Below are 26,716 nucleotides of genomic sequence, written 5' to 3' on the forward strand. Positions count from 1 at the left end.
ACAAATGCAATCCAGCTTGTCTTCCACCAAGTGAACGTTGGAGGGCAGCAATGATGGGAGGGGTCAGCATGGACCCACCGTCTCTCCCACACCACTTCTGATGTTTCTCCCCTGCAGCACAAGGGCCTTGTCTGTCTACAATCAAGGCCACATAACTCTCCCTCTGTTAGTCTTGCCAATGAATCAGTGAACCAGACTTGCAATATTCTACATTACCGATGTCCAATAGGGCCTTGCAACCAAAAGAAAAATGTTATTCTGTCAGACTGCACACCACCCCCAGGCACCGACCCTGACGCATTCCTGTAGCAGGCAGCAACACAGTCCATACCACGTCGGGCTCCTCTGCTGTTGGGCAACCCGCTAATGGTGTGGACCTGTAGTACCTGACGTTCTTCATAACCGGCAGTGCCTTGCAATTGTAAAAAAAATGTTGTTACGATACGGCAACAATGAATATAGAATTGTAACAGGTTTTTATAAACAAACAAAACATTTATTAAATACTGCTCAATAAAAACAGCAAAAGTAAACAAACGACTAACTTAACTGGAAGTTAACTGCTATATGGCAACTCGAACCGTTCTTAAAGCGATAAATGCGAACACAGTTCTTAAGCGATAAATGCAAAAGTCCAAATGATTTACACAGTCAATTAGGAGAGACTTCCCTGAAGTAACAAAATCCTTAACGACGTGACGTTACTGCTGATCCCAGCTGAAATATGCCTTGCCTGAAGGATTTACAATGAAGTAAATGGAAACGGCTTAAAGGCACTGACCTTTCCTTGGCGAATAACCCTGCTCCAGCCCTTTCTACTCTAATAGCAGAGACTATCTCAGATGCAGGTTGCTATCTCTTCCGAATGAGGATTCAGTAAGGTCAATCCTGTATTATTGATGATGACACCAACTTTACTCGATCCTTCAGGTCTCTGTACTTCCATAAATCTTCACTCTCTGACTGGACTAAACTGGCAGCGTTTGCCGGCAATAAACTTTGAGACTTAAGGTAGAAAGTAAAACTCCACTTTAAAACAAAATTGCGTCATGAGACGAATTCGCAGCATAACGGAGTCACTGACAAACTGACCTGCATCACAGCAAGGCTTTCCCCTTTTATACCTGTTGAAACATGACCTCTCACTGGCAGGAAAATTACATCACTCCACCATCACAAGACCATTACATCATAGTCATGTGACAGTCACAAGACACCTACGGGGTATGTAACAATGTAAAGGCCGAACAATTTCACCTTTGGTTGGACCAGGAGTGGCCGCTGTGACTGTGCATCTTTCCTCTTGTCCTTTTTGGGGTGTCCTTTGGCATCTGTGCACTTCACAGTTACTCTGCCAAACCCAGCCCAAGTGTTACACTTCACAGCGATGCACTGCCACTCAATGTGCCCCTGCTGTGTGTATGTGTGTTTTGTGAATGTATTATTAACAAATCATACAGCACAGAGGCTGTTGTATTCTTACCTGTTTTTCCAGAGCACTTAATTCAACCCAGGTCTCCTCTTTCCCTATCATTCTTGAGCAGGGGTTCCCAACCCTTTTTTATGCCATGCCACAGCATGGAAAAGAATTCCTAGAAATCTGGTTTTCCACAAACAATTCTATAAACAGACATGTAGTCCTTGATCTCATTTATAAGCCAATGCGGGCAAAACTGTAGACAACGCAGAGTTCACCATGCAACCGGTCAGCAATGAGACCCCCTGCCCCTCCCTACATCACAATTGAATTTTCATTATAACAACTAATCAACTGATTGATAAGTATATGAAACCTCTTTCTACCAGGTGTTTCTAGAGGTGCAGCTTGTTATCTTCTCACTAGCAATCACTGGACTCAGCGATGAGAAAACCACCTTTCTCAGACTCTGTACACACATACAATTATAAAGAAAGTATATTTATGAACGTTAACTTAAGCAAACCGTTATTTAAAAAAATTGTAAAAAGCAAAAGGCCCATCATAACTAAAACAGTCAAAAGTGGACAAGTTGGAGCTTAAATCTTTCAGAAATCTATGTGTCCAATGTACTCACGGCACCAGCTCCTATTCACTGATCACCAGTATGATTTCCCCTCTTGGACTCCATCGAATTGTGCATTCCTGTTAGAACAAATCCTATGGCCGGTTCTTTGAATTTTTTCTCTCCATACCTGCCACCGAAAAGACCTCGACCCACCCCACTGTCCGTCACAAAACCTCTTTGTCTGACTGTCTCGAGAACTTTCTTAAATTCCACCATCCTGATTGGATGACACTACATTCTTCAACCAAATTCCAACCCCATATCTTTAACGGCAACCCAGACACTACCAGCAGAACACACTGCTTCTACAGAAAACCATTAAATAAAATATCCTACATCTTTAGCAGTAAAATCTTAACCAGGACGTTACATATAAAAAAGCCAAGCATTCAGAGAGCACACCACAAATGAACAGCGCACTGATGGTGTCTCCTCATGTGGTGACGAAATGTTTGTAAATGAATTGAAAACAATTGAGATGAAAACAACTCAACCCAACCATCAACCACCCAAGCCTCACATTTTCCAAGTTATTTCCATCCCTTTTCTATTCCTGATGTGTTGGGTTTTCCTGCTTATAAATTAGCCAGGTATTTGAAAATAACAGATGAATAAATTGACAGCGCTCTGCAGCCATCTATGTTTTCTAAAGGAGGATGTTTCTCATTGCCAGTGATATCCCCGTGTGTGCCAGACCACTCTGGTAACTGGGAGGTGGTCAGGCCCCAGCCTATGGGACAGCTGTCAGCCACGCAGAACACCAGACCCCCAAGCAGTGCAGTGCAGAAGGTAAAGCTTGGACCCTCGGAGTCGGTCTCTGTTCAGAAATCAGGTATGTGGCAAACCAGATCCCTTAAAAATCAGGTACTTGGAAGGGCTCGGTGCTTGATGGGATGGTTGTTAAAGGTGTGGGCCAGTTTCTGAGGGTCTGGAGTTAAGATGACATTTGAAGATTGAAATCGCCAAGGATGAGAGCGGAAGGCAAGCGGGTGTTCAGTGCTGTCTACCTGCACGTTATATATTCCTCTCCCCCCTCTGCTCCCTCTTCCCCCTCTCCCCCACCACTGTGTCCACTACTCTGCAGATTCTTATGTTCATACACATTCGAATAGCCAGTAAGTGAACTTGATGAATGCTAGTTTGCGAATACCAGATTTTCTGAGTTACAGAACAGGACAGACTTTAATCTGATCCCAACTATAATTCAACAATGCAACTGTCTCCAAATTGTTAAATAGCTGCTCTGTCCTCTTCCTCTCCAGGTATTGCCAACGGAGTGCTGTCACCTAAGGAGGTCGGGGAGCTCTCGAGACTGCTGAGCCTGTACAACAGTAACTCAGATCACGCAGCACCTTCTGTGGATGAGCTTTTCACCTATCTGAGGCATGTCCAGGCTAACAGGTTAGTCCAGTGGAGAGGGATACATGCACGCAGAAAATCAATGAGGGTTTTTCTCATGTTACTGAAGCTGCAGACCTAAAAATTGCCATTCCATTACCAGGTTAGTGGCGGGATTCTCAGCAGTGTGGAGAAGCAGAGGGATGTCGGGATTCACATCCATAGATCCCTCTAATTGCGATTTAAGTTGATAGGCTGGTTAAGAAGGCGTATGGTGTGTTGACCTTCATTTGCTGGGGGAATTGAGTTCAGAAACCGCCGTGTAATGTTGCAGCTCTATAAAATCCTGGTTAGATCGCATTTGGAGTATGATGTTCGGTTCTGGTCACCTCATTATAGGAAGGATGTGGAAGCTTTAGAGAGAGTACAGAGGAGATTCACCAGGATGCTGTCTGGATTGGAAAGCATGCTGGCTGCACCATTTCTCCCAGGGTTCATTTGTTCGTTATGTGCTGTTTTGTATGACTTGGGCGATCATGGTCTTTCCATGATCATGACTGTTCTTAGCAGATTTTTCTACAGAAGTGGTTTGCCATCGCCTTCTTCTGGGCAGTGTCTTTATAAGGCAGGTGACCCCAGCAGTCTTCAGAGGCTATCTACCTGGTGTCAGTGGTTGCATAACCAGGACTTTTGATCTGCACCATCTGCTCATATGACCATCCACCACCTGCTCCCATGGTGTCCTGTGACCCTGATCAGGACTAAGCAGGTGCTATTACCTTGTTCAGGGGTGACCTGCAGGCTAGCAGAGGCAAATAGCACCTTATACCTCCTTTGGTAGAGATCTATCTTCACACTGCCACTCATTTCCCCAGGATAGTAATGGCTAGTATTAGAGGGCATACTTCTAAGGTGATTGGAGGAAAGTATAAGGGGATGACAGAAGTAATTGTTTTTTTTAACAGAGAGTGGTGAATGCGCTGCCACACACAGTGGTAGAGACAGAGACACTTAAGAGTCTTAGATGGACTCATGGATGTGAAAAAAAAACAATGGACGTCTGTGTGGGAGAGAAGGGTTAGTTTGATCTTGGAGAAGGTTAAGAGGTTGGTACAATGTCGGGGGCCAAAGGGCTCTGTTGTACTGTTCTTTGTTCTATCAAAATCAGAATCTGCTGTAAAGTTAGCACATTTTACAGAATTAAAGCTGATTCTGACATGTCCTGGGTGGTGGGGATTCTTAATAATTTTTACTCTCCTTAATAATTCACCCTCCTTGAAGATGCCTTGGATACTACAGAGGCTAGTGCCCATGATGGAGCTAAGTTTACAGCTCTCTGCAGCTTACTTTGATTTTGTACAGTAGCAACCCCCACCCCATACCAGACAGTGATGTAACAAGTCAGAATGCTCTCCACAGTACATTTGTAGAAGTTTTCGAGTGTTTTAGTTGACAAACCAAATCTCCTCAAACTCCTACTGAAATATTGGCACTGTCTTGCCTTCTTTATAGCTGCATTGATATGCTGGGACCAGGTTAAGTCCTCAGAGATATTGACACCCAGGAACTTGAAACTGCTCACTCTCTCTACTTTGGATCCCTCTATGAGGATTGGTTTGTGTTCCCTCGTCTTATCCTTCCTGAAGTCCATTATCAGAGGAAGGTTGTTGTTGTGAAACCACACAGCGAAGTAATATATCTTGCTCCTGTATGTCCTTTTGTCATTGTTTGAAATTCTGCCAGCAATGGCTGTATCATCAGCAAATTTATAGATGCTATTTGAACTATGCCTAGGCACACAGTCATGGGTATAGAGAGAGAAGAACTGGGGGCTAAGCAACATCCCTGTGGAGATGTTGTTTCCAATTCACACATATTGTGGTTTTCCAGTTAGGAAATGGAGGATCCATTTGCAGAGGGAGGTACAGAGGCCTAGATTCTGTAGCTTTATAATCAGGACTGTAGGAATGATGGTGTTAAATGCTGAGCTATAGTCAACAAACAGGATTCTGACATGGGTATTTGCATTGTCCAAGTGATCCAAGGCAGAGCAATTTAGGTGTATTGGTTAATTATTGTCATGTGTACCGAGTTGCAGCAAAAATCTTTCTTTTTAAATCTTTTTATTAGTTTTCAAACAAACATGAGAAAAAAAACAGCAAATACAGAGAGCAAATACATAATTAATAAGTCTAAAATACAAATACAAACAGTTAATAACCCAAATATAATAACCTCCCAAACTTGTAGTGTGTTACAAAAAATGGAAAAATGTTAAAAAAAAACAATAAAAAAACTAACCTAACCGACATGGGCTATGGTATCATATCAAATGTACACAGTAGTGTCAATAACTCCGCACCTTTATCCAAATAATTAGATGATAAGAAAAAGGTTCGGGAAAGGTCACTTTAACTGGTATGAAAATGTTGAATAAATGGTCTCCAGGTTTCTTCAAATTTAACCGAAGGGTCAAAAATGACACTTCTAATTTTTTCTAAACTCAAACGAGAAATCGTTTGGGAAAACCATTGAAATGTAGTTGGGGGATTAATTCCTTTCCATTTCAGTAGAATAGATCTTCTAGCCATTAGTGTGGCAAATGCAATCATCCGCCGAGCTGAGGGGGATAAACATTTGTTATCCACCATTGGTAATAATAATAGGGGTAAAAATTGCAGTAATAGGATGAAGTTGCAAGTTAATACTCAGAACTGTTGAAATGATACCAAAAATATCTTTACTGTATTTTTGCAAGCAAGGGCAAGACCAAAACATGTGAGTCAATGAAGCAACTTCAGAGTAACATCTGTCACAGATTGGATTAACATGAGAATAAAATCAAGCAAGTTTGTCCTTGGACATATGAGCCCTGTGTACCACCTTCAATTGTATTAGGGCATGTTTGGCACAAATAGAAGAAGAGTTAACTAACTAAGATTTTCTCCCATTGCTCTATAGGTAAAGGACATTGAAGTTCTTTTTTCTATTCATTCTTAATTTTTATCTGACATCCCTGGTTGTATTTTCATGATCATATTATAAGTGAGGGCTACTAAACCCTTCTGATAGGGATTTAAACCTATAATTTTTTCCGTAAAATCAACTGGGCATGAATTTGGAAAGGACTGTAACATATACAAAAAAATTCTAATTTGTAAGTATCTAAAAAAAAATGGGCTCTAGACAAATTATATTTATTGGTCAGCTGTTCAAAGGACATAAAACAATTACCTGAAAATAAATCACGAAAACATGTTATACCTCATTTTCCACAGCACAAAGGCTTGGTCCATAAGAGAGGGCTGAAAAAGAAAGTTAGATATAATAGGGCTTGATAAAATGAACTTATTCAAACCAAAAAAATTACAGAATTGAAACCATATTCATAATGTATATTTAAGTTATTTGTTTATTCATTTTAGACAGGACAAAGGGAAGCAAAGATCCTAAGATAGAGAACAATGAAAAGCCTTGTACAGATTTACACTCCAAATTTACCCATTGTGGGCTTTGTATTGCCACCGATTCCTGTGTCCAAAATATTAAATAATGATGTTAACTGCCCAGCAGTAAAACCTTAAGTTTGGCAAAAATCTTTGGTAAGCTTGGCATCACGATGGGTCACACCATACATAATTATATTGAGGAGATATAAAAAGAAACAGAGTGCCAAATGTAGTGACACAGTTACAGGGAAAATACAGTGCAGGCAGACAGATAAAACACAAGGGCTACGATGAAGTAGCTAGGGAGTTCATCTTTTCTTATTCAGAGTCTGTTAACAGTGGGGTCAAAGCTGTCCTTGAGCCTGGTGATAAATGCTGTCAATCTTCTGGCTGATGGAAGAGGGAAGAAGAGAGAATAACCGTAGTGGGAGGAGAGCATAAGATATTGGAGCAGAACTAGGCTATTTGGCCCATCAGTCCACTCCTTCATTCCATTGTAGATAGCAATGGCAGAATGGGCAAGCAATTAAAATGCCATGGGGCTGGGAGTTGAAGTGAGGAACAGTGAAACTGTACAAACCATTAACTAGACTGCTGATGGAGAATTGTGTACAATCCCGATATCCTGACCTTGCTCACAGAATCGTTATGTCATATTGGGGGGTTGTTTGGTGCCTCGTCCATTCCAGCGCATTGCAGAGATTTCTATTCGAGCCCTGTCCCCCCCGTATACCCAACGCTTTCTTCAGAACCCTATAAGTTATTTTCTCTCCCTATTGAGAGCACCTTCACCTGAAGGACTGCAGTGGTTCAAAGAAATGATTCACTATCACCCTGTCAGGGGGCAGTTAATGATAGTCAATACATGCTGGGCTTGCAGGATCTCAAGAAATGACCAGAGTTCTCAGGAATCGCACGCAAGATGCTGCAGGAGCTCAGCAGCTCAGGCAGCGTCTATGGAGGGGGAATAATCAAACAATGTTTTGGGATCAGATCCTCCATTAGGACTGGAAAAGAAGGGGGCAGAAGCCAAAATACGATTGTGGAAGGAGATTTCTTAAGGCCTATTCCCTCCCAGCCTCTCTCATCATCCCCTCTCCCCCACCTACCCACATTCCCCCTCTGTTCTAACCTGTCACCTGCCGGCTTGTACTGCTTCCCCTGTTCCACCTTATTCTTTTCCCTTTCCAGTCCTGCTAAAGGGACTCAGCCAGAAACAGTAACTGTTTATTCCCCTCTGTAAATGTTGCCTGATCTGCTGAGTTTCTGAGCATGCTGTGTGTGTTGCTCAAGATTTTCACCATCTACAGAATCTCTTGTTTTTATACTAAAGTATCCTGTTCTATAAAGCACTACTTGACTTTGTCATTTTAAACAGTCTTCCAGGTAAAAACTGCATCCTCTATCCCTTCCCACTACTCCTATTTGCCTATCTTAAACCCATTAGAAGACTGTACATCAACTTCCAGTCATCCCTTCAGACTCTGAGGAGAGCAACCCTCTCATGTTTAACCTTGTAGCTGTCATCCCTCTTGTCCCGATCTGTTCTCGTACTGCCCCTGCACCCTTTACATACTTCCCATTGCACTGCTGCCCTTTAGGGCAGCAATGAAGGTCCTCCATTTCTGTGTGTCTGGCCACTCAGATAGTTTCATGACTGTTTTGTTTTTGTTGGTCAGGGTTATTAGTCCTGAGCTGAACCCCTGAGCCTAGAGGACCTGTGGACTATTAGTCTGGCCTGTAACCTTTGACCTGTTTGGCATTGGCAATGGTGAATTTACCAAGACCCAAAGTGTAAAACCTTGACTCCAGCCAACATATAGCTCTCTGGGTTAATGAGACACACAAGCCTCCAAGCATGACAAGGTTGGAGGACCTGCAGTGCCTTTATCTAATCTGGTTACTAAAATTGGATGCAACACCTCACCAGTGGCCTAACCGAAGTCTTGTAACGATTTCCTGCAGCATTGTCTCTGTAACACTATATTCTGCAATTTGCTACTGCTTTTCTCCTGTAGTACCTCGATGTACTGATGAGCCGAATTTATCTGTGTGGATGGCATGCAAAACCTGAGCAGGAACTTCTTCACTCAGAGAGTGGTACGAATGTGGAACGAGCTGCCAGTGGAAATAGTGGATGTGGATTTGATTTCAACTTTTAAAAGTTTGGATGGGAGGGGTAAGGATGGATATGGTTCAGGTTTGGGACGGTTGGACTAGGCAGAAAACAATTTTGGAATGGACTGGAAGGCCGAAGGACCTGTTTCTGTACTGTAGTGTTCTATGACACTAAACCATACTGTACCTCAGCACATGTGACAATAATAACCAACTACCATATTCAGGCAGTATCTATGGAAACAGAAACCGTTATCATTTCAAAAAGAAAATTGCTTTATAAATTTATTTATTTATTGAGATACGACACAGAATAGGCCCTTCAAAGCTAGCCATGCCCCCAATCCCCCAGTTTAATCCTAGCCTAATCATGGGACAATTTACAATGGCCAATTAACCTACCAACCTGTAGGCCTTCGGACTGAGTGAGAACCCAGAGAAAACGTACAAACTCCTTACAGGCAGCAGCAGGAAATGAACGTGCGTTGCTGGTACCATAAAATTGTGCTAGCCACTACGCTACCGTGCTGCCCTTTTTCTTTCTTCTGATGAAATGTCCTGGACCTTAAAAGTTTACTGGTTCTCTCTCTGCAGATTTTTCCTGATCTGCTGAGTGTTTCTAGCACCTGCAGTAATTTTGATTTTTGTTCAGTGTAACTTCACTCCCTTTCTACTCTGGGCCTAGGTTTATGAACACTGTGATAGGGTCAGGGCAGCAGGGATGGTGAGTGAATGGAACAAGGTGCTGAAGACTAGTGATTGTCTGGGGGCAGGGGGACAAGGTGTAAGTAGGTAGAAGCTGATGCCATTGTGAAGGTGGTGGGACGATTCCAGTGAACCTAGGCTCAATCCTGACCTGCATTTTGCACATCTGTGGAGTTTGCACTGTCTCCCTGTAGCTTCTAGGGTTTCCCCTGGCTCTCCCTTTTCCTCCCACATCTATGGTGTTGGTGGGCTCTAAATAGTGCCTAGTGTGTGGCCGAGGAGTGGGGTCTGTTGGGTGGGTGAAGAGATGAGTGGGGAAGATAAATAGGGGTTAGTGTATATAGTGGTTGAATGGCCTTTTTGTGTGGTGTATGTCTGAAAAGAAGGACTTCTGATATCAACAAAAGAGCAAATAAAACTGAGTGCTGGATATTTACGATGCAAGGCTTGAATAGTTGATTTCAGTGTGGAGGCTGGAAGCCTGTTATGTAGCCAAGTCTGAGGGGAAGGTGCTCCAAAAGCAAAATCCTACAGATGCTGGAAATCAGTACTAAAAGGCCAGGTAAGGCCAGGTGATGACAATTCAGAAAGAAGGTCATCGACCTGGAAAGGAATCACACAGCATGAAAGCAGCCCTTCGGCCCAGCTGGTCCATGCTGACTACCATGCCCTTCCATGCTAGTCCATTTTGCCCATACTTGGCTCTCTAAACCAGGGGATCCCAGCTGAGGTTCAGGGACCCCTTGGTTGTTGCTGTTATTCCTTTTCACACCTTGTGACACATGGGCAGCATTTTTGCCGTTTCCATAGCAACTTGACTGTTTTATATGAGGCTGAGTTGCTAACTCGACCCTCAGTCCAGCACAGATGGAAAGCATGCAAGGAGCCAGCTGGATTCAATCTTGGAACCAAAGACCAGTGTTGATGCCACTACATCAAAGGCCGGCAATGGTGAGGGTTCATGGCATAAAAAAGGTTGGGAATCCCTGCTTTAAACTTTTCCTATGTATTACCTGGCCAATTTTTTTTTTAACAGCACACTGATAGCAAGTGAGGACCTTGCACAGCAATGCTTTGAAGCAGTGCTGAAGGTGGAAGGCAGAGATCAAAATGTATATACCTTGTTCATCATTTCAAATTTAGAGTCATGGAGCATGGAGACAGGCCGTTTGGCCCCGCAGGTCCATGCTAGTTGTGATGCACAGACCAATCTACCCCATAAACCCATTAATCCCCTCTTGTACACATACTGCTCTAGATGGCTCTTAATTGGGTTGCACTTCTCTGAATGTCTGTGTGTTTCACCGGCCAGTCCGTGTCTCTGTGTACCCTCTCCCTGCCTCTTCCCCCCACCCCCACCATGTCGCTCAGATCCAGCAATGGGCGTGAGTGAACTGATTGTCCAGTTTTTGTGTTTCAGGCCTAGGGTACCAGAGGGTCTAGCTCCCACTGCTCTGAGGAATCAGGATCAGAAGTTAAACCCAACAGCAAAGAAAGAGGTGAGTTCCTGAAGCTCAGGCTTTGGTAAAAGTCTGATTGTTTGGAAGCTGCAATGGTTTGATATGTGGTCAGCTCGATGGTTTGGACCATGTGCTGGGGGGGGGGGAAGGGGCAGAATATAAACAGTGTAAAGAGAGAGATTAGCTTTATTTGTCACATGTGCATCAAAACATATAGTGAATTGCATTGTTTTGCATCAATGACTAACACAGTCCAAGGATGTGCTGGAGGCAGCCTGCAAGTGTTGCCTTGCTTCCAGCACAAACATAGCACCCATATAACTCGGAATGTGGGAGGAAACTGGAGCACCTGGAGGAAACCTGCTTCGTCATGGGGAGCATGTACGCTCTCTCGCTCTCTCACTCACACACCCCTGTGTAAAAGTCTTTGGCACATGTATTTAGGGTGCCTGAGACTTTTCCACAGTACTGTGTTTGTCAATGTGGAGCAGAGAGCGAGTTTGTAAATCTGATGGAAGCAAAGGATGTTGGGAATGATGAAGGTGGAATGCTGCAGGAAGCGTGTGGGACTGGTGACAGAGAAGGAGTGCCGGATTGGGGTGCAGACACACCCAGCCCTGAGACTCCAGGCAACGTTAGTTGAGTCAAACAGTTAGTTTATTGATCATTTCAGAATGTCTCTGGTGCTTCCTGCTCCATCCCCTCTCCCTTCCCCTTTTCCCAACCATGATTCCCCTCTCCCTTCCCCCTTCCCACTCTTTGAGACCCATATCAGAGTTGGAGTTATCATCACTCACATCTGTCATGAATCTTGTTTTTTTTTGCAACAGCAACACAGTGTAATACATAAAATTACTACAGTACTGTGCAAAAGTCTTAGGCCCCCTAACTATATATAGTTAGGGAGGAAAAGGACAGTTAAAGTTTCCATTTGAAGCACTGTGTCAAGACTCATTTCCATCGGCAGGTTGTTTGTTTTTTGAGATTCCAGAGTCTGCAGCTTCTTGTGTTTAACCCTGGTATAACAGCTACAAAAGAGGTGAATGTAAACACTTAGTGTGGGCCAGTAGAGTTACTAGACCTGTTTGATAATCACTGGTACATAGTGCAGACAGTTAGGTCAATGGAGTGCTTTAGATATTTGAATGCAAAGTCATACATCACAGAAACAAATCCTGCAACACAGATATTGCTGGGAAACTGCAGCTAATTCGGGCACGCCAATTCGGTGTGTCACCAAAGACTCCAGCAAGATGTGCATTCTAACTCATTGCAACCCCCCCGGTGTGGATGCTCTGGTGTGCAGGGTCACAAGGGTCTGCAGAGGTTTGTGCACTCAGCCAACTCCGTCATTGGCATAGTCCTCCACACCGTCAGGAGATGCCTCAAGAAGGCATTATCTATCACTAATGATCCTCAACATCTGAGACATCATCTCTTCTCGTTGATACCATAAGGGAGGAAGTGCTGGAGCCTGAATTCCCATATTCAATATTTTCCCCTCAACTATTTCTGAATGGCCTATGAACACTACCTCACTATTCCTCTCTTGGTCTAGTTATCTATTAATTTTTTATTGCAACATGTTTTTTGTTTTGTACAGTACCTCAAAACAACAGATTTCACGACTAAGTCAGTAATAATAAACCTGATTTTGATTCAGTTGTGAAGGAGAATTAACAGTCAACATTTTGGGTTGAGACCCTTCATCAGATTTTCTAGTCCAGTCCTGATGAAGGGTCTTGACCCTCCATTTTGCTGCCTGACATGGTGAATTCCTCCAGCATTTTTAATGTTCCTCCAGAACTTCAGCGTCTGCAGCCTCAGGTCTCTCCCCTTTTCCCAATTCATCCGTGCCATATAAAATGTCTGTTTAAGATCGTCCCATTTGCCTCATATCTCTCTAAACTTTTCCTATCTATTTACCTGTCTGAGTACCATATAAATGTTACTAATTTACCTGCCTCAACCACATCCTCTGGCAGCTCATTCCAGATACCCACCAACCTCGGTGAAGTTGCCCACCTGATCCCACCTCACCTGTCACCCTACACCTATCCCCCCTCGATTTTGTTTCCCTTTCCCTCTGGGGGCTAAAACAGTGCACACTCATTACTTTAAATATCTCTTATAAGATTACCCCTCAGATGCAAGGAATTAAGTGCTAGTCTGTCCACCTTCTCCCTATAATCTTGTGAGCATGCTTGTAAATCTTGATGCCTTTTCCCTGGCACACCTTTATCCATTTCCTGATAGTTATTTGTGAAGGACTCATTGATAGAGCAAGTGATTGCAGGCTGGATGTAAGAACTCAGAATTCTAAAGCTGTGTATAATTTTCTCCAGTGTTATCCTGGTTGGTGTTCAATTCAGTTTCAAGTTTGTTGTCATTCAACTATACACATGTATACAACTAAGCAAAACATTGTTCCTCTGCAACCAAGGTGCAAAACACAGTACATTTTTTTGGGTTGCTAATTTGAGCAATTCTGATCAGGGAAACCTATATTGAACTGAACTGAATAAGGCTGGACTCTCTTTTTTGTTTTATGTTCTGTGGTTCTTGCTCTTTTTTTTTGCGTGTGGGAGCAGGGTATTTTATGTTTTACTTTGAACGGGTTCCAGAGTTTTCTTTGTTTCCTGACTGTGTGAAGACAAATCTCAGGGTTGTATACTGCATACATACTTTGATAATAAATGTACTTTGAACTTTGAATATAGTAATGTTCCAGCACATACAATCACAAAATAATATTAGCACAAGTCCCTGAGTGACATGGCCTGAAAATTGACAGGTTGACATAAAGTGTGAGGTGTGTGTTTATGTAAGACAGGATAAAGTTACTGACACTATCATAATAAAACACGCATTTGTATAAATATATGAAACAGCAGCAATAAAAAATGAAAAGTGACCAGTGCAGGATAAGAGTGTGTCAGTGAGTTGACGAGAGGAGTGGGGAGTGGAATGCATTCAGATAGGGTGTACATGTGTGTTCAGAGATTAAAGAGCTAGTCTCAGCCACAGTGATAGATGGTCAGGCATGAGTTTTAGGGGACAGCTGGGTGTTAAGAAGTCTTGTACAGGTCTTGTATGATGCATGGCTCCCGGGTTGAACACCTAATGGGTCTTTTTTTCCCCTCACTTTTTTCTTGCTTTAGTAGGGTTATTTTTTCTCTTTTTTTGTGTCACCATAATTTTCAATCCTTAGTATTGTTTTTTTTCTCTTTTGAGACATTGTAAGTGTTACTTACTTTGATGTACTCTTGTATTTTGGATAATAATAATAAGATTTGAAAAGAAAAAAAAAGAAAGAAGTCTTGACTGCCATGTGGAAGAAGCTGTTACCCAGCCTGACAGTTCTGGTTTTTATGCTGTGGTACCTTCAACCTGATGATAGGAGGTCACAGAGATTGTGGGAAGAATGGGAGGGATTTTTGACAATGCTAGAGGCACTGCGTTTGCAGCACTTCTAATACATGTCCTGAATGGGGCATATATCCCCATGTCCGTTCCTGAATCATGTAATCCATGAAACTGAAGGGGCAGTTTTAGTGAGTTACAAAACAAAACCCCTGAGAGCACAGGGAAGGCATGTTCTCCTCCCCCCACCCCCCACCACACGAGCTGATGAGCCCTTTAAATGAGAATCAACAAAAGCTGGAAATCTCAAATAGAGGCAGAAGATGTTGGAAACTCTCACCAACAGAAGAAAAATGACCAAAGTGAAGAAATCTTGTGTTCAGATACTGCCAGACCATCTATCACTTTTGCTGAGATTAGCTCTTTAATCTTTTCATAAAAAAATCTTCAGTCTTCACCCAGCTGATTCCAAACCCACTGAATGTTACCCTTTGTAAGACCACCAGGTAAATCTATAAGACCATAATACATTGGAGTATAATTAGGCTATTTTAGCCATTGAGTCTGCTCCACAATTCCATCATGGCTGATTTATTAACCCTCGCAGCCCCAAGACCTTTGATGTCCTGACAAACCAAGAACCTATCAAACTCTGCTTTAAATATACCCAATGACTTGGCCTGTCTGCGGCAATGGATTCCATCACCTGCTGACTAAAGAAATTCCTCCTTATCTCTGTTCTAAGGAGATGTCCTATTCCGAGTCTGTGCATTTCATATCCACTCTACTTAGGTCTTTCAATATTTGGTAGGTTTCAATGAAATCCCCTCTCATTCTTCTAAGTTCCAGTGAATGCAGGTCCAGAGCCATTAAATGCACTTCATACATTAACCCTTGCATTCCAGGATCATTCTCATGAATCTTCTCTAGACCCTCTCCAATGTCAACACAGCCTTTCTGAGATGAGGGGCTTAAAACTGCACCCAATATTCTAAGTGCGGTCTGAACAATGTCTTATAGAGTCTCAGCCTCACATCCTTGCTTTTATATTCTAGAAAGAGCTACATCTTTTTTTAAATATATAAATAAACACACTTTAATTTGCACATTTTGCTTACAATTCAAAACAAACACAAAATAATCTTAGTTTCAAGACAACAACTTTAGCCCAAATTCAAGATCTTTGACGAGTTCTCATAGACCATGGCTTTAGCCAGATTGTGAGTGAATACTGATGTGGATAGTCAAAAGCATTTCCGTTTTGAAGGTGGTACTTGTGGAGGGGTTACTATCTGCCTGCTGACCTCTCCTCTCCTCTCCTCTCTCCTCAGAGTCTGCCAAGCCAGAAGCGTGTCACCAGCAACAGGCCGGAGAATCGCCCCAGCTCTAGTAAAGACAAGAGGAGAGGTGTGCTGCCCTCCCAGGGAGGAGGCAGCCGGGGAGCCAAGGCAGCAATCTGGAGATAGGCAAACTGACCTGCGAGGTGTTGCTATTCCCTGACACTGAACTGTGAGTGGTTGGTTGTATGGTAGGGCTGCATTGCATCTCCAGACCAGACGCGACCCCGCAAATCTGATCGGCGTTGCCTCTGGCATGGTCAGAGGCGATTTGATCGGTTGTAGAGGGAGCTTGAATCAGATTCCACTCAGTCCGTGGAGAACCTAATTGTTTTTTAAACAGCAGGTGCTGAAAGTTTGAGAGGTGCTAATCTGTCCAGCATACTGGAGTTGAATTTTGAGCATTGTGTAGGTTAGGAGTGACAATCTTTGTTCACTGTGTTCACCCTCTCTTCAAAGCTTGTTCCATCTCACTGGTGACAGGTTCCATCAATTTCACCTACCCTTTGATTCACGTCCTCATTTTAGCTCCTCAACTTTCTCATAACTGTCTGTGGAGAGTTAATATACCAGTAATACCACCAGAGCATGAATCTCCTGTTTACCTCTTGACATACTGGCAGTTTGTTTTGGGCATTTATATCACTTTAATGCTTTGGGTTAAAATCTAGATTTGCTTCTGTATCATTTACTAAACAATTGGCATTTGGAGATGCCCATGACTAAATTCTTGTTCTTCTGGTCATTGTTTCTTTATCACTGATTTATTCTTTCCCCATGTCTGCGTGCTGTATGTATTTTTGTGTGCATGGTCAAGAGGTAATGGCCCAAACACCCATTGTCTTAGATGGCAGGAAACTTACATTTATAGTCATAACATTTACTGAACAATCAGGTTTTGTGTGGTCAAGAGATGATGTCCCAAACGTTAATTGTCATAGGCAGCAGAAAGCTTGTTTGCTCCAAGTCAGGTTCCCAAGATCCTTAATTATGGCGACCCTAAAGGAACTTTCATTCCAAGAACTGTGCAGGGCTAAAGTTTTTTGAGGAGGCACATGAATCTCCTGATAAAGATTCTGGCTGTGATACCTTATGTTTGCATGGGCATCCTGTCCATACTCATGAGAGTGAGTATTTCATTTAGTGCTCCCTTGAACATCTTACCCTGACCCTGTGCTGGACATTGTAACCCCAGTGTGTGTCCCACCTGAGTCTGACTGAATAAATCTGACCGGAATACATCGTACTGGGGGTTCACACAGTCCTCCTCTTGCTTTTGCTCACGGCCAGCAGCTTGCAGAGGTCACCCTCCATGGCTTCCATTTCATCCAGCTGAAAAGGATTTCATGTGTTCAGGGCAGTTCAAAAGAAATTTGGTTCTTTTTTATACGAGCATGTTACCCTTGCCCCCCTTCAAGTACTTCCAGGATGATAAATCCTTTCAAACGTCCTATACTATTTAACTCTTAGCACTAATATGTACTTTCCAGAGGCTTTGTGTGACAGCTGAACTTAATCTCCTACATCGCAGGTGATTTTTGTCTGCATGCTGTCATTTGCTTCCCTATATTTGTGTGTGTGTGTATGTTTGTGCACACGTGTGTGTATGTTTATTTTTGTAAATAATCTTAAGTGCCTTATTTTAATATTGATTTTTATATAATAAACTTTATAGAGCTATTTTTAAAAACATCCTTTTGCCTTACATATTTTGTATCCCCAGTATGTGAAATAGTTCAGAGGTTCAAATTTAATGTCCGAGAAATGTATACAATATACATCCGAAGATACTTTTTCTTCACAAACATCCACGAAAACAGAGAAGTGCCCCAAAGAATGAACAACAGTTAAATGTGAGAACCCCAAAGTCCCCCCAGCTCCCCCCCCCACACATTAGTGTCGGCTAGCAATGATCTCCCCTCCCCCCACCGGCAAAAAAAAGCAAGCATTGGTACCGTCACTGAGCCCAAGCATGTGCTAAGCAATAGCAAAGACACAGACAAAAGTTACCTCAAAAGCTTCTCATTTTATCTGAAATTGGACAGCCCTAGCAAGGGAGAGGAAGGTGTCCCCCATTTTCACAGTGAGTGGGAGACGTAACAACGATTTGCTGGTTGTCGGAAGATCGGAAAGACCTGAGGTACTCAGGCCCACAGTGAAAGATTTTCCAATCTCCTGCTGTGACACCGACCCTCGATCTGCCAGTCCCCAGAGCCCTGAGATCTTAGGCTCCCGAACGCGATCCAGATTCTCAGACCAAACCCTTGGCATGTTGAATAGTGGCCAGTCGTTGAATCCCAAGAACAGGTCCCATTCCCACAAAGAACCGAAGCCTGCGTGTAACTCCAGGTCAGGGTCTTCAGAACAACTCTGAAAGGGAAAAATAAAGATATTAAAGATAATAAAGAAGTTGAGCTGATTCTGAAGATGCAAGCAAAAGAGTTGCTGTTAGACGCCATCATCCCTCCTCTAAGTGCAGTTTTGTGATTCTGCACTTTATCCAAAGTTTTATCGAATTGTCGAGAGCATAACATTTCTTTAAAGATACAGCACAATAACACGTCCTTTGGGGCCAATGAGTCTTCGCCCATGTGACCAATTCCTACAAACCCTTACATCTTTGGAATGTGGGAGGAAACTGGAGAACCCAGAGGAAACCCACACAGTCACGGGGAGAGCGTACAAACTCCTTACAGACACTGGCGGAATTGAACCTGGGTTGCTGGCGTTGTAGTGATTGATGGTCCATTGTATCTGGTGATGATGGATGTGAACCGCCCAAAAGGACCCATGCGGGAGAGATTAAAATGGAAAAGTGTTGCACTGGGGCAGTTCCATTCTCTCGATCTCAGAAGGACAGTTCCAGTTTATCACAGCTGGGATCTTCCTTGGTTGCAGTAGATGACCATGACTACTTCTGTGTCTTGTCGTGCCCTTCCTTCTCCACAGAGTGTCACAGAACCAACCACTTCCACTGACGGACTGAACCTGGAGAGGGTGGCTGGCAGCCTCATACAAACTCCTTAAAGGTGGCGGTGGGAATTGAGTTCCAATCTTACAGCTGGTACTCTAATGGTTTGTGCTAACCACTATGCTACCGTGCTGCCCCAAGGGTGATAGAATGAATGCACACTGTCCTCTTTTTTTTTTCTCCCCCAGGGAAGGGGAACCAAAAAACAAGAGGGCTTAGGTTTAAGGTGAGAGAATAGAGATTTAAAAGGGACCTTCTTCACACACAGGGTGAAGAGTAAATGGAATAAGGAATAAGCTCCAAGAGGACCTAGTTGGCATTTGAACAGGTACATGGATAAGAAACCTCCTCGAGGAGCTCAACCTTGTTGTTGGGTTTAGAGGCTTGTGTGCCTCCATGTTGGCTGGAGTCAGGGACTTGTGCTTTGACTCTTGGTAGGGTCACCCAAGCCAAGCAGATCAAAGGGTAGAGGCCAGACTAAGAGTGGTCCACTGGTCCTCCAGATTCGGGGGTTCAGCTCAGGGCTAACAACCCTGACTGATAAAAACAAGTTTGTTACAGAAACAGCAATGAAGAATCCTTCTACATTTATACTGTGACAGTATAGGCAGACAGAGATGGAAGGCCTTCATTGCTGTCTGAAATGCCAGCGGCATAACAGGCAGTAAGTAAATATGGGTAGGAGAGGTTTAGAGTAGGGTTTCCCCATCTGAGGTCCACAGATCTCAATGGTATTTGTCCATGGCACAAAAAGGTTGGGAAGCCCTGCTTTAGATGGATATGGGGCAAGTAGGATGAGCTTAGGTGGGCAATCTGGTCAGTACTGATGAGTTGGGCCAAAGGGCCTGTTTCTGTGCTATATGACTCTTATGATATGCAGGACATAATCAAAGAATTGTTATTTCCATATTATGTGGCTTCTGTGCTATTCTCAGCCCTCTTCTGGCAATGCGCTTGGAATTGAGCAGCCAGAGGAAGTGGCTGAGGCAGGCATAGTAACAACATTTAAAAAGATATTTAGAATTTAAGTACGTGGATTGGAAAGATATGGGCCAGTGGGACGAGCTTAGTATGCGCCATGAACAGCATGAACGAGTTGGGCCAAAAGGCCTGTTTCGATGCTGTATTACACCATGTACATGGCTGCTTCAACTGGATGGTGTAATGGTGGGATGGGGAAGATGTTTCACTGTGTCCTTTTCAGAGGAACAAAGGTTTAATGGAGATGCGTAAGATTACAGGAGCCCAATCATGGTAAGGAGAAAGAACCAATTTCTCTTTGGAAAACAGATGATGAGGATGAGATCACAAAGACAGGTGAGACTCTAGCAGAAGTTCTGGGATGTGGGTTTTCACTCTGAGAGCAGCGGGTGATTTGAGAGTTGCAGCCCAGAGAGGTTGTGAACGCAGAACGTCTTTCCCTAATTACTCAGCAGCTCACTCAACTAATTGACAGGGGGCAAACTGCTGGAGGAACTCTGCAGGTCAAACAGCATTTGTCTGGGTCGGAGTGGGGGCAGAGGCAGATGGTGGTATGTAGAATTGTCAGTGTTTTGGGTTGAAATGCTGAAACAGAGTGACCCTGCAGGGATGTAAGCTGACAGCTGGGAATATGGAATAGTCTGTTTTTCCATATGAGGCCACTTGGTTTGTTGTGCTTCTGCCAGCTCACAGGGTAGCCCCAGGTTTTCCTGTCGTTCATTCTCCCCATATTTCCATCAACTCCCCCCAGATTCTACCCTTTACCCACACACTATAGGGGCAACTTATAGTGGCCATTTGACCCACTATGTTGCTAGAGTGTGGGAGGGAACTGGAGCATGCAGGAAACCCATATGGTTACAGGGAGAAGGTGCAAACTCCACACACAGACAGAGGAGAGGTTGGAGATGGCGAGCGCGAAGGAGAGGAGGTTTGAGATTAAACTCGGGTCTCTGGAGGTGTGAGTCTCCTCCACCCATGTATTCTGCCTTCCCAACAAAGGTGCCTCAACCTGAGCTGTGAACTGTGTAAAAAGACTCTCTTAATCGGCATGCAGTGTTCAACCAGTTTCTCGCTCATCCATCCCCCATCATTTCTGCCCGAGACGATTGCAATATCTCCTGTAAGCTGCTTAAAATCAAAATAGTGGTAAAGAAAAAGGATTAGAGTAAGACGAGAGAGAGCCAAAGCAGTGGTGATCTACACCTAACTCATCTAAGCCTGCTGTCTCTGTCTCTGTCCCTTTCTGTCTCTCCCCCTCTCTTTCCATCCTTTTCTGCCTCTTGCTCTGGTCCCTGCTACACCCTCTGCTCCCCCCCCCCCCACAACTGAATGTCTCAACCTCTCCTCCAAACCCTTTCTTCACTTATCCTAAGACCCTAGAATTCATTAAAGGAGTCCTCTCTCCACCTCTCTCTCTCTTTCTCCCTCCCTCTCTCTCCACTTTTTTTTTTCCTGTCAGGTTAACCTTCGGGCTGGATTTGACCAGAGACTCCTGCTGTACTGCCTGCGTTTCACAGGTGAGTTTCTTCTTGGTGATGTGAATTTGCACATGATGTTTTGTTTTAACGCAAAAATTGTGTGTAAAGTTAGCCATGTCAAAGTATACAAGGAAAATTTCTTCTTCGTTCTTGTATTTCATATCACTGAGATTCCAGTGGTGATTTGTCTTACCCACAGAACCTCATAAGATTAACCGTGATGTTGGTTATGGACTGTGCATGGCTCTTTACAGGAATATGAAGCACAGTTGGGCTTTGCTGTCAATGACAAGGGTGAATTTGCTCACACATGCTGTACAGCTATTTGCAAAATTGACCACAAACTATCAAATTGCAAGTAAGATGAAACTTAAACAACATAAATTTGTGCACAAAGATAAACATAGTCAATCTTTCTGCTGTGAACAATGCTAATGAATGGCTGTAAAATGAATCTAGAATTATTTATGTATTATGGCGAAAGGAATCCAGAGCTATGTTACGTATGATGGGTATCTTAATTGTCAGGGCATTGACAAACAATTTTCAGATATTCAAAGCTTAATTTTATTATCAAAGTATGTACGCAGAATACAACTCTGAGATTTGTCTTCCCCAGATAGCAATGAAATACGAAAAACTATGGAAGTCGTTGAAAGAAAAGAAATCAACTGCCCTCCACACAAAATAGAAAAAGAAACAAAACGTGTAAACCCCACAACCCCCAACCCATCCCTCGCACAAAAACTAACAGATCACCCACACATAAAAATTCCAACAAGAACATCAGACTCCAAATCCCCAAACCCTCCTGTAACATTGCAGTTAGAATATTGAGTTCAGTTTTAGTCACCTTGCAATAGCAATTTTGTGCAGAGGAGATTTATCTGATCCTGATGAAGGGTCACGGCCCTGTTACGAACCCCGTAACTGGGTATCTTACCAGCAAAGATAGGAGTATCCGTTGAAGTCTGATGATACTATTTTTAACAGTATTTATTAGTAAAAATACACAAAAATAATATCAATGCAAATATACAGATAATATACGACATCAATACTAAACCTAAAAGTGTGGGTATAATAATAATCAATAAGAAATAAGTTCTATCGTTGTCTAGGGGATAATGAATTGTCTGATGGAAATATAAAGTTCAGTTCAGTTCATGCAGGCTGCAGTAGTTGCTGATCACTGTGTTGCAATTGTTGGAGAGAGAGAGTAACTTGCCGACTTTCCTTTTACGATCTTGATCCGTCAATGCATTGTTATTGTGGCCATTCACGTATGACCTCTCCGTCCTTTAGCTAGACCGTTCCGTGGAGGACTCGTCACCCAGGCAAGGGTGGATACACACACAAGCCCCCACTGGTCTCGTAGCGTCTCTCCTGGTGCGTCTGAGGGGTGTTCCCCAGACCCTACTTTTATCCCCACTCACGGGGTCTCAGGTGTCAATCAGGTTGGGATGATGCAATCCCTCAACCAGACCACTCTGGTTGCCCCCTGAGGGGTTTCAATGAATAGAACAGTACTCAATACACAATTCCTTCTTCAAGAGGCAATAGCAGTAATCTCTCTCTTTGTCAATGGGAGACATTCCAACCTTTGTGTATCCCTGCGTTGTCTCTCTCTCATTACTGACATGAGCTGTTTATCTCTCTCATTTGCTGGGTATCAGACCCGAAATAATAGCAATTTTGCGATTCTCAAAAAGGTGGGGGGGGGGGACTTTGCACCCTTCTGCCCATCAGAGTTGCTCCTCATTCGTAACAGCCCAAAATATCAACTGTTTATACCTTTCCATGGATGCTGCCTCACCCTCTGAATTCTGACAGTTTTTTGTGTGTGTTGCACAAGATTTTCAGTGTTTGCAGAATCTCTGGGCTTAAGATTTATAAGGATATTGTTGGGACTTGAAAGACTGAATTATAGAAAGAGGTTGAGACATTTTCATTGAAGTGTAGGAGGCAAAGGTGGTCTGATCAAGGTGTATAAAATCACATACGTTAAGTGAATATGCACAGTCTTTCTCTCCAGAAGCAATAGCTTCAAGGTGGGGGGAGAAGAGATTTAATAGGAAACAAAGGAGCAACTTTTTCACTGGAAGGTGGTCATTGGGTTGTGTTGAAGTTGTATATGGCATTGTTGAAGCCTAATTTGGAGTACTGCATGCAGTTTTGGTCACCTGCCTACAAGAAAGATGATAATGAGGTTGAAAGGCTACAGAGAAAATTTAAAAGGATGTTGCCAGGTCTGGCGGACCTGAATTAAAGGAAAAATTAAATAAGGACGTTATTTCTTGGAACATAGAAGACTGAGAGGAGATTTGATAGAGGAGCTCAAAATTATGAGGGGTATAGATAGGGTAAATGCAAGTGGGCTTTTTTCAGTTAGGTCAGGTGAGACTACAACTAGAGGTCATGGGTTAAAGAGAACATAAAGAGGAACTTCTTCACTCAGAGGGTAGTGAGAGTGTGGAACAAGGTGCAGCACAAGTGCTGCATGCAAGCTCGATTTCAATGTTGAAGAGCAGTTTGGATAGGTACATGGATGGTAGGGGTATTGAAGGCTATGGTCCTGGTGCAGGTCTATGGGAGGAGCCGGTTAAAATGGTTCGACGAGATGGGCCAAAGGGCAAAGTATTTTTCTATGGAATGAGGAAATGACTGAGGCAAGTACATTAAAACCCCTTGAATAGTACATGGACAAGAAGGGTTTAGAGGGACTTAAGTCAAATACTGGCAAATGGGACTGATTTGTATCAGCATTGTGATTGGCATGGAGTAATTGGGCTGAATGGTACGCTTTTGTGCTGTATGACTATGGCTGGTCACCTACCTACAGGAAATATATCAATAAGTGCAGAAAAAATTTACAAGGATATTGCTGGGACCTAAGGACCTGAGTGATAGGAAAGGTTGAACAAGTTAGGATTTTATTCCCCGGAGCACAAGAATAAAGAGTACAGATGGGCCAAAGGGCCTGTTTCTATGCTGTAATTTTCTGTGACTCTGAAATATTAGAGAGATATAAAATTGTAACAGGTATAGATGCTTGCAAGCTTGCTGCTTTCAAGTTGGGTAAGACTACAAATGGAAGTCATACTGTAGGTTGAAATATTTAACGGGTATCTGAAGGTGTGTAAGAGCTTCCGATGGAAGTGGTAGATTTAGTACCTCCCAGTATTTCTGTGTATAAAGTATTTCTGTTGTCTTCTACTACTGGAGCCCATCCACTTCAAGATTTAACATGTTGTGCATTAGGTGTTGCACTTGGGGGGGGCGGGGGACCAAGCAGGGTAGGTTTTACACAGTTTTACACACATGGAGGAGTGCAGAATCCACAATTCCTTGAAAATGGTGTCACAGGTAGATGGGGTCATAAAGAAAGCTTTTGACACATGGGCCTTCATAGATCGAAATACTGAGAACAGGAGTTGGGGTGTTATGTTAAAATTGTGTAAGACATTGGTGAGGCTGAATTTGGAGTATTGTGTCCAGTTTTGGTCACGTACAGGAAAGACCTGAATCAGAATCAGATTTATCATCACTGGCAAGTGTTGTGACATTTGTTAACCTAGCAGCAGTACAATGCAATACATGATCATATAAAAAGAAAGAAAATCAATCAATTACAGTAAATATATATGAAAATTGAATAGATTAAAATAGTGTAAAAACAGAAATAATACATTTCAAAAAAAATTAGCTTCTGGGGAGCCTTGGGAACGGCAATCTCGTGCAGCACAGCAGGATGAATACAATTAAATAAGATTGAAAGAGCGCAGAGTAGATTTACAAGGGATCTGAGTTATAGTGATGCAGAGCATGAGGGGGAACTACTTCTCTCAGAAGGTGGTGAGAACATGGAACAAGCTGCCAATGCAAGTGGTGAATTCTTGGTCAATTTCAACATTTAAGGGAAATTTAGACAGGTACATGGATGAGAGGTGCAAGTTGATGGGACCAGGCAGATTTGGTTTGACTTGTTTCTGTGCTGTAGTGTTCTATGACTCTATGCGTGGTTAATTGGGTTACTGTCACCTTCCTGTCAGCTTGAACCAGTCTGGCCATTCTCTGACATCTCTCATTAACAAGGCATTTTCACCCACAGTACTGCCACTCACTAGATGGTTTTATGTTTTTCACACCGTTCTCTTATTTTAAAAAAAAATTCATGACGTATGTGAGTGATGATAAATCTGATTCTGATATGAGTCTCTATTGAGAACCGAGAGCGAGAAGGGGGCAGGGAGAGAAAAACACCAGAGAAACATTCTGTAATGATCAGCAAAACAATTGTTTGGAATCAAATGACCTTGCCTGAGGTCTCAGGGCTGGGTGTGTCTGGACCCACACCAACACTCCGCCCCTCACCCTGGCACTCCTTCTCTTCCTCCTGTCCCACACCCCTCCCATGGTGTTCCATCCTTGCTATTCCCAACATCCTTTGCTCCCGCCAGATTTACAAACTTGCTATCTGCTCCACATTGACAAATAGAGTACTGGGCAAAAGTTTTAGGCATCCTAGTTGTATGTATGCCCAAGAATTAGACACAGAAATGTGTGTGTGTGTATATTTTAAAAATATATACAGTATACATTTGAAGTCAGAAGTTTACAAATTCCATAAACTACTTGCCAAAAATTCTTTAACTGTAGCTATAATTATAAGTGCTTTGATATTTTTATGCTTTATAACTTCTAAACAAAGAATCTCAGATGGTGACAAAAAAAAAGCATACAGCAGTGAGATAGGTTCCTGGTTGAGTGGTGTTGCAACTGCAACCTTACACTCAATATCACTAAAACCAAGGAACCGATTGTGGACCAGGAAGAGAAAGTCGACGGAACACACACCAGCCCTCTTGGAGGGGTCAGCCGTGGAAAGGCCAAGCAGTTTCAAGTTCCTGGTGTCAATATCTCTGAAAATCTATCCTGGGCCCAACATACTGATGAATGCACACCAGCAGCTGTATTTCATTAGGAACTAGGAGATTTGGTATGTTACCAAAGACACTTGAAAATTTCTACAGATGTACCATGGGAAGTATTCCAACTGGTTGTGTCACTGTCTGGTATGAAGGTTTGGGAAATGCTGTAGATGGTTGTAATCTCAGCCAGCTCCATCATAGGCACTAGCTTTCCCATCATTGAGGACATCTTCAAAAGGAGATGCCTTAAGAAGGTGGCATCATCATTAAGGACCCCCACCAACCAGGACATGCCCTCTTCTCATAACTACCTTGCCTGCCCATTGGTGCAGGCAATTTTCTTTCTTTATCCTATTTTCTTTCTTCCATAGCCTTCTGTCCTCTCCTATCAGAATCCCCCTTCTCCAGCCCTGAATTTCTTTCTCCAATCAACTCCCAGCTCTTTACTTCATCCCCCCTGCCTCCAGTTTCACCTATCACCTTGTGTTTCTCTCACCCTTCCCTCCACCTTTTAATCTACTCTTTTTTTTTCTCTTT

The 26,716-nt window shown here is 43.0% G+C and overlaps 2 protein-coding genes across 10 annotated transcripts in view; both read left to right on the forward strand.

The window, feature by feature from the left end:
- Window positions 1–17,507, forward strand: part of cntrob (centrobin, centrosomal BRCA2 interacting protein) — an 87,436-nt gene extending 69,929 nt beyond the window's left edge. For 8 of the 9 annotated variants that reach the window (XM_059975187.1, XM_059975184.1, XM_059975185.1 and 5 more), the window contains 4 exons: window positions 2,719–2,877; window positions 3,308–3,446; window positions 11,076–11,154; window positions 15,810–17,507. In XM_059975187.1, the coding sequence (XP_059831170.1) occupies window positions 2,719–2,877; window positions 3,308–3,446; window positions 11,076–11,154; window positions 15,810–15,944 (512 nt within the window). In that variant the 3' untranslated portion in view covers window positions 15,945–17,507. Of the gene's footprint in view, window positions 1–2,718; window positions 2,878–3,307; window positions 3,447–11,075; window positions 11,155–15,809 lie in introns of those variants that run through there. The other variant, XR_009513213.1, reaches the window with a different exon arrangement.
- Window positions 17,508–20,246: 2,739 nt separating this feature from the next.
- LOC132396998 (retinal guanylyl cyclase 2-like) overlaps window positions 20,247–26,716 on the forward strand; it is a 76,480-nt gene continuing 70,010 nt past the window's right edge. Inside the window, exon 1 of the mRNA XM_059975193.1 lies at window positions 20,247–21,287. The gene's annotated coding sequence lies outside the window, so the exon portion shown is untranslated. The remainder of the gene's footprint in view (window positions 21,288–26,716) is intronic.

This window comes from Hypanus sabinus, chromosome 7 (assembly GCF_030144855.1).
Source record: "Hypanus sabinus isolate sHypSab1 chromosome 7, sHypSab1.hap1, whole genome shotgun sequence".
NCBI lineage: Eukaryota > Metazoa > Chordata > Chondrichthyes > Myliobatiformes > Dasyatidae > Hypanus > Hypanus sabinus.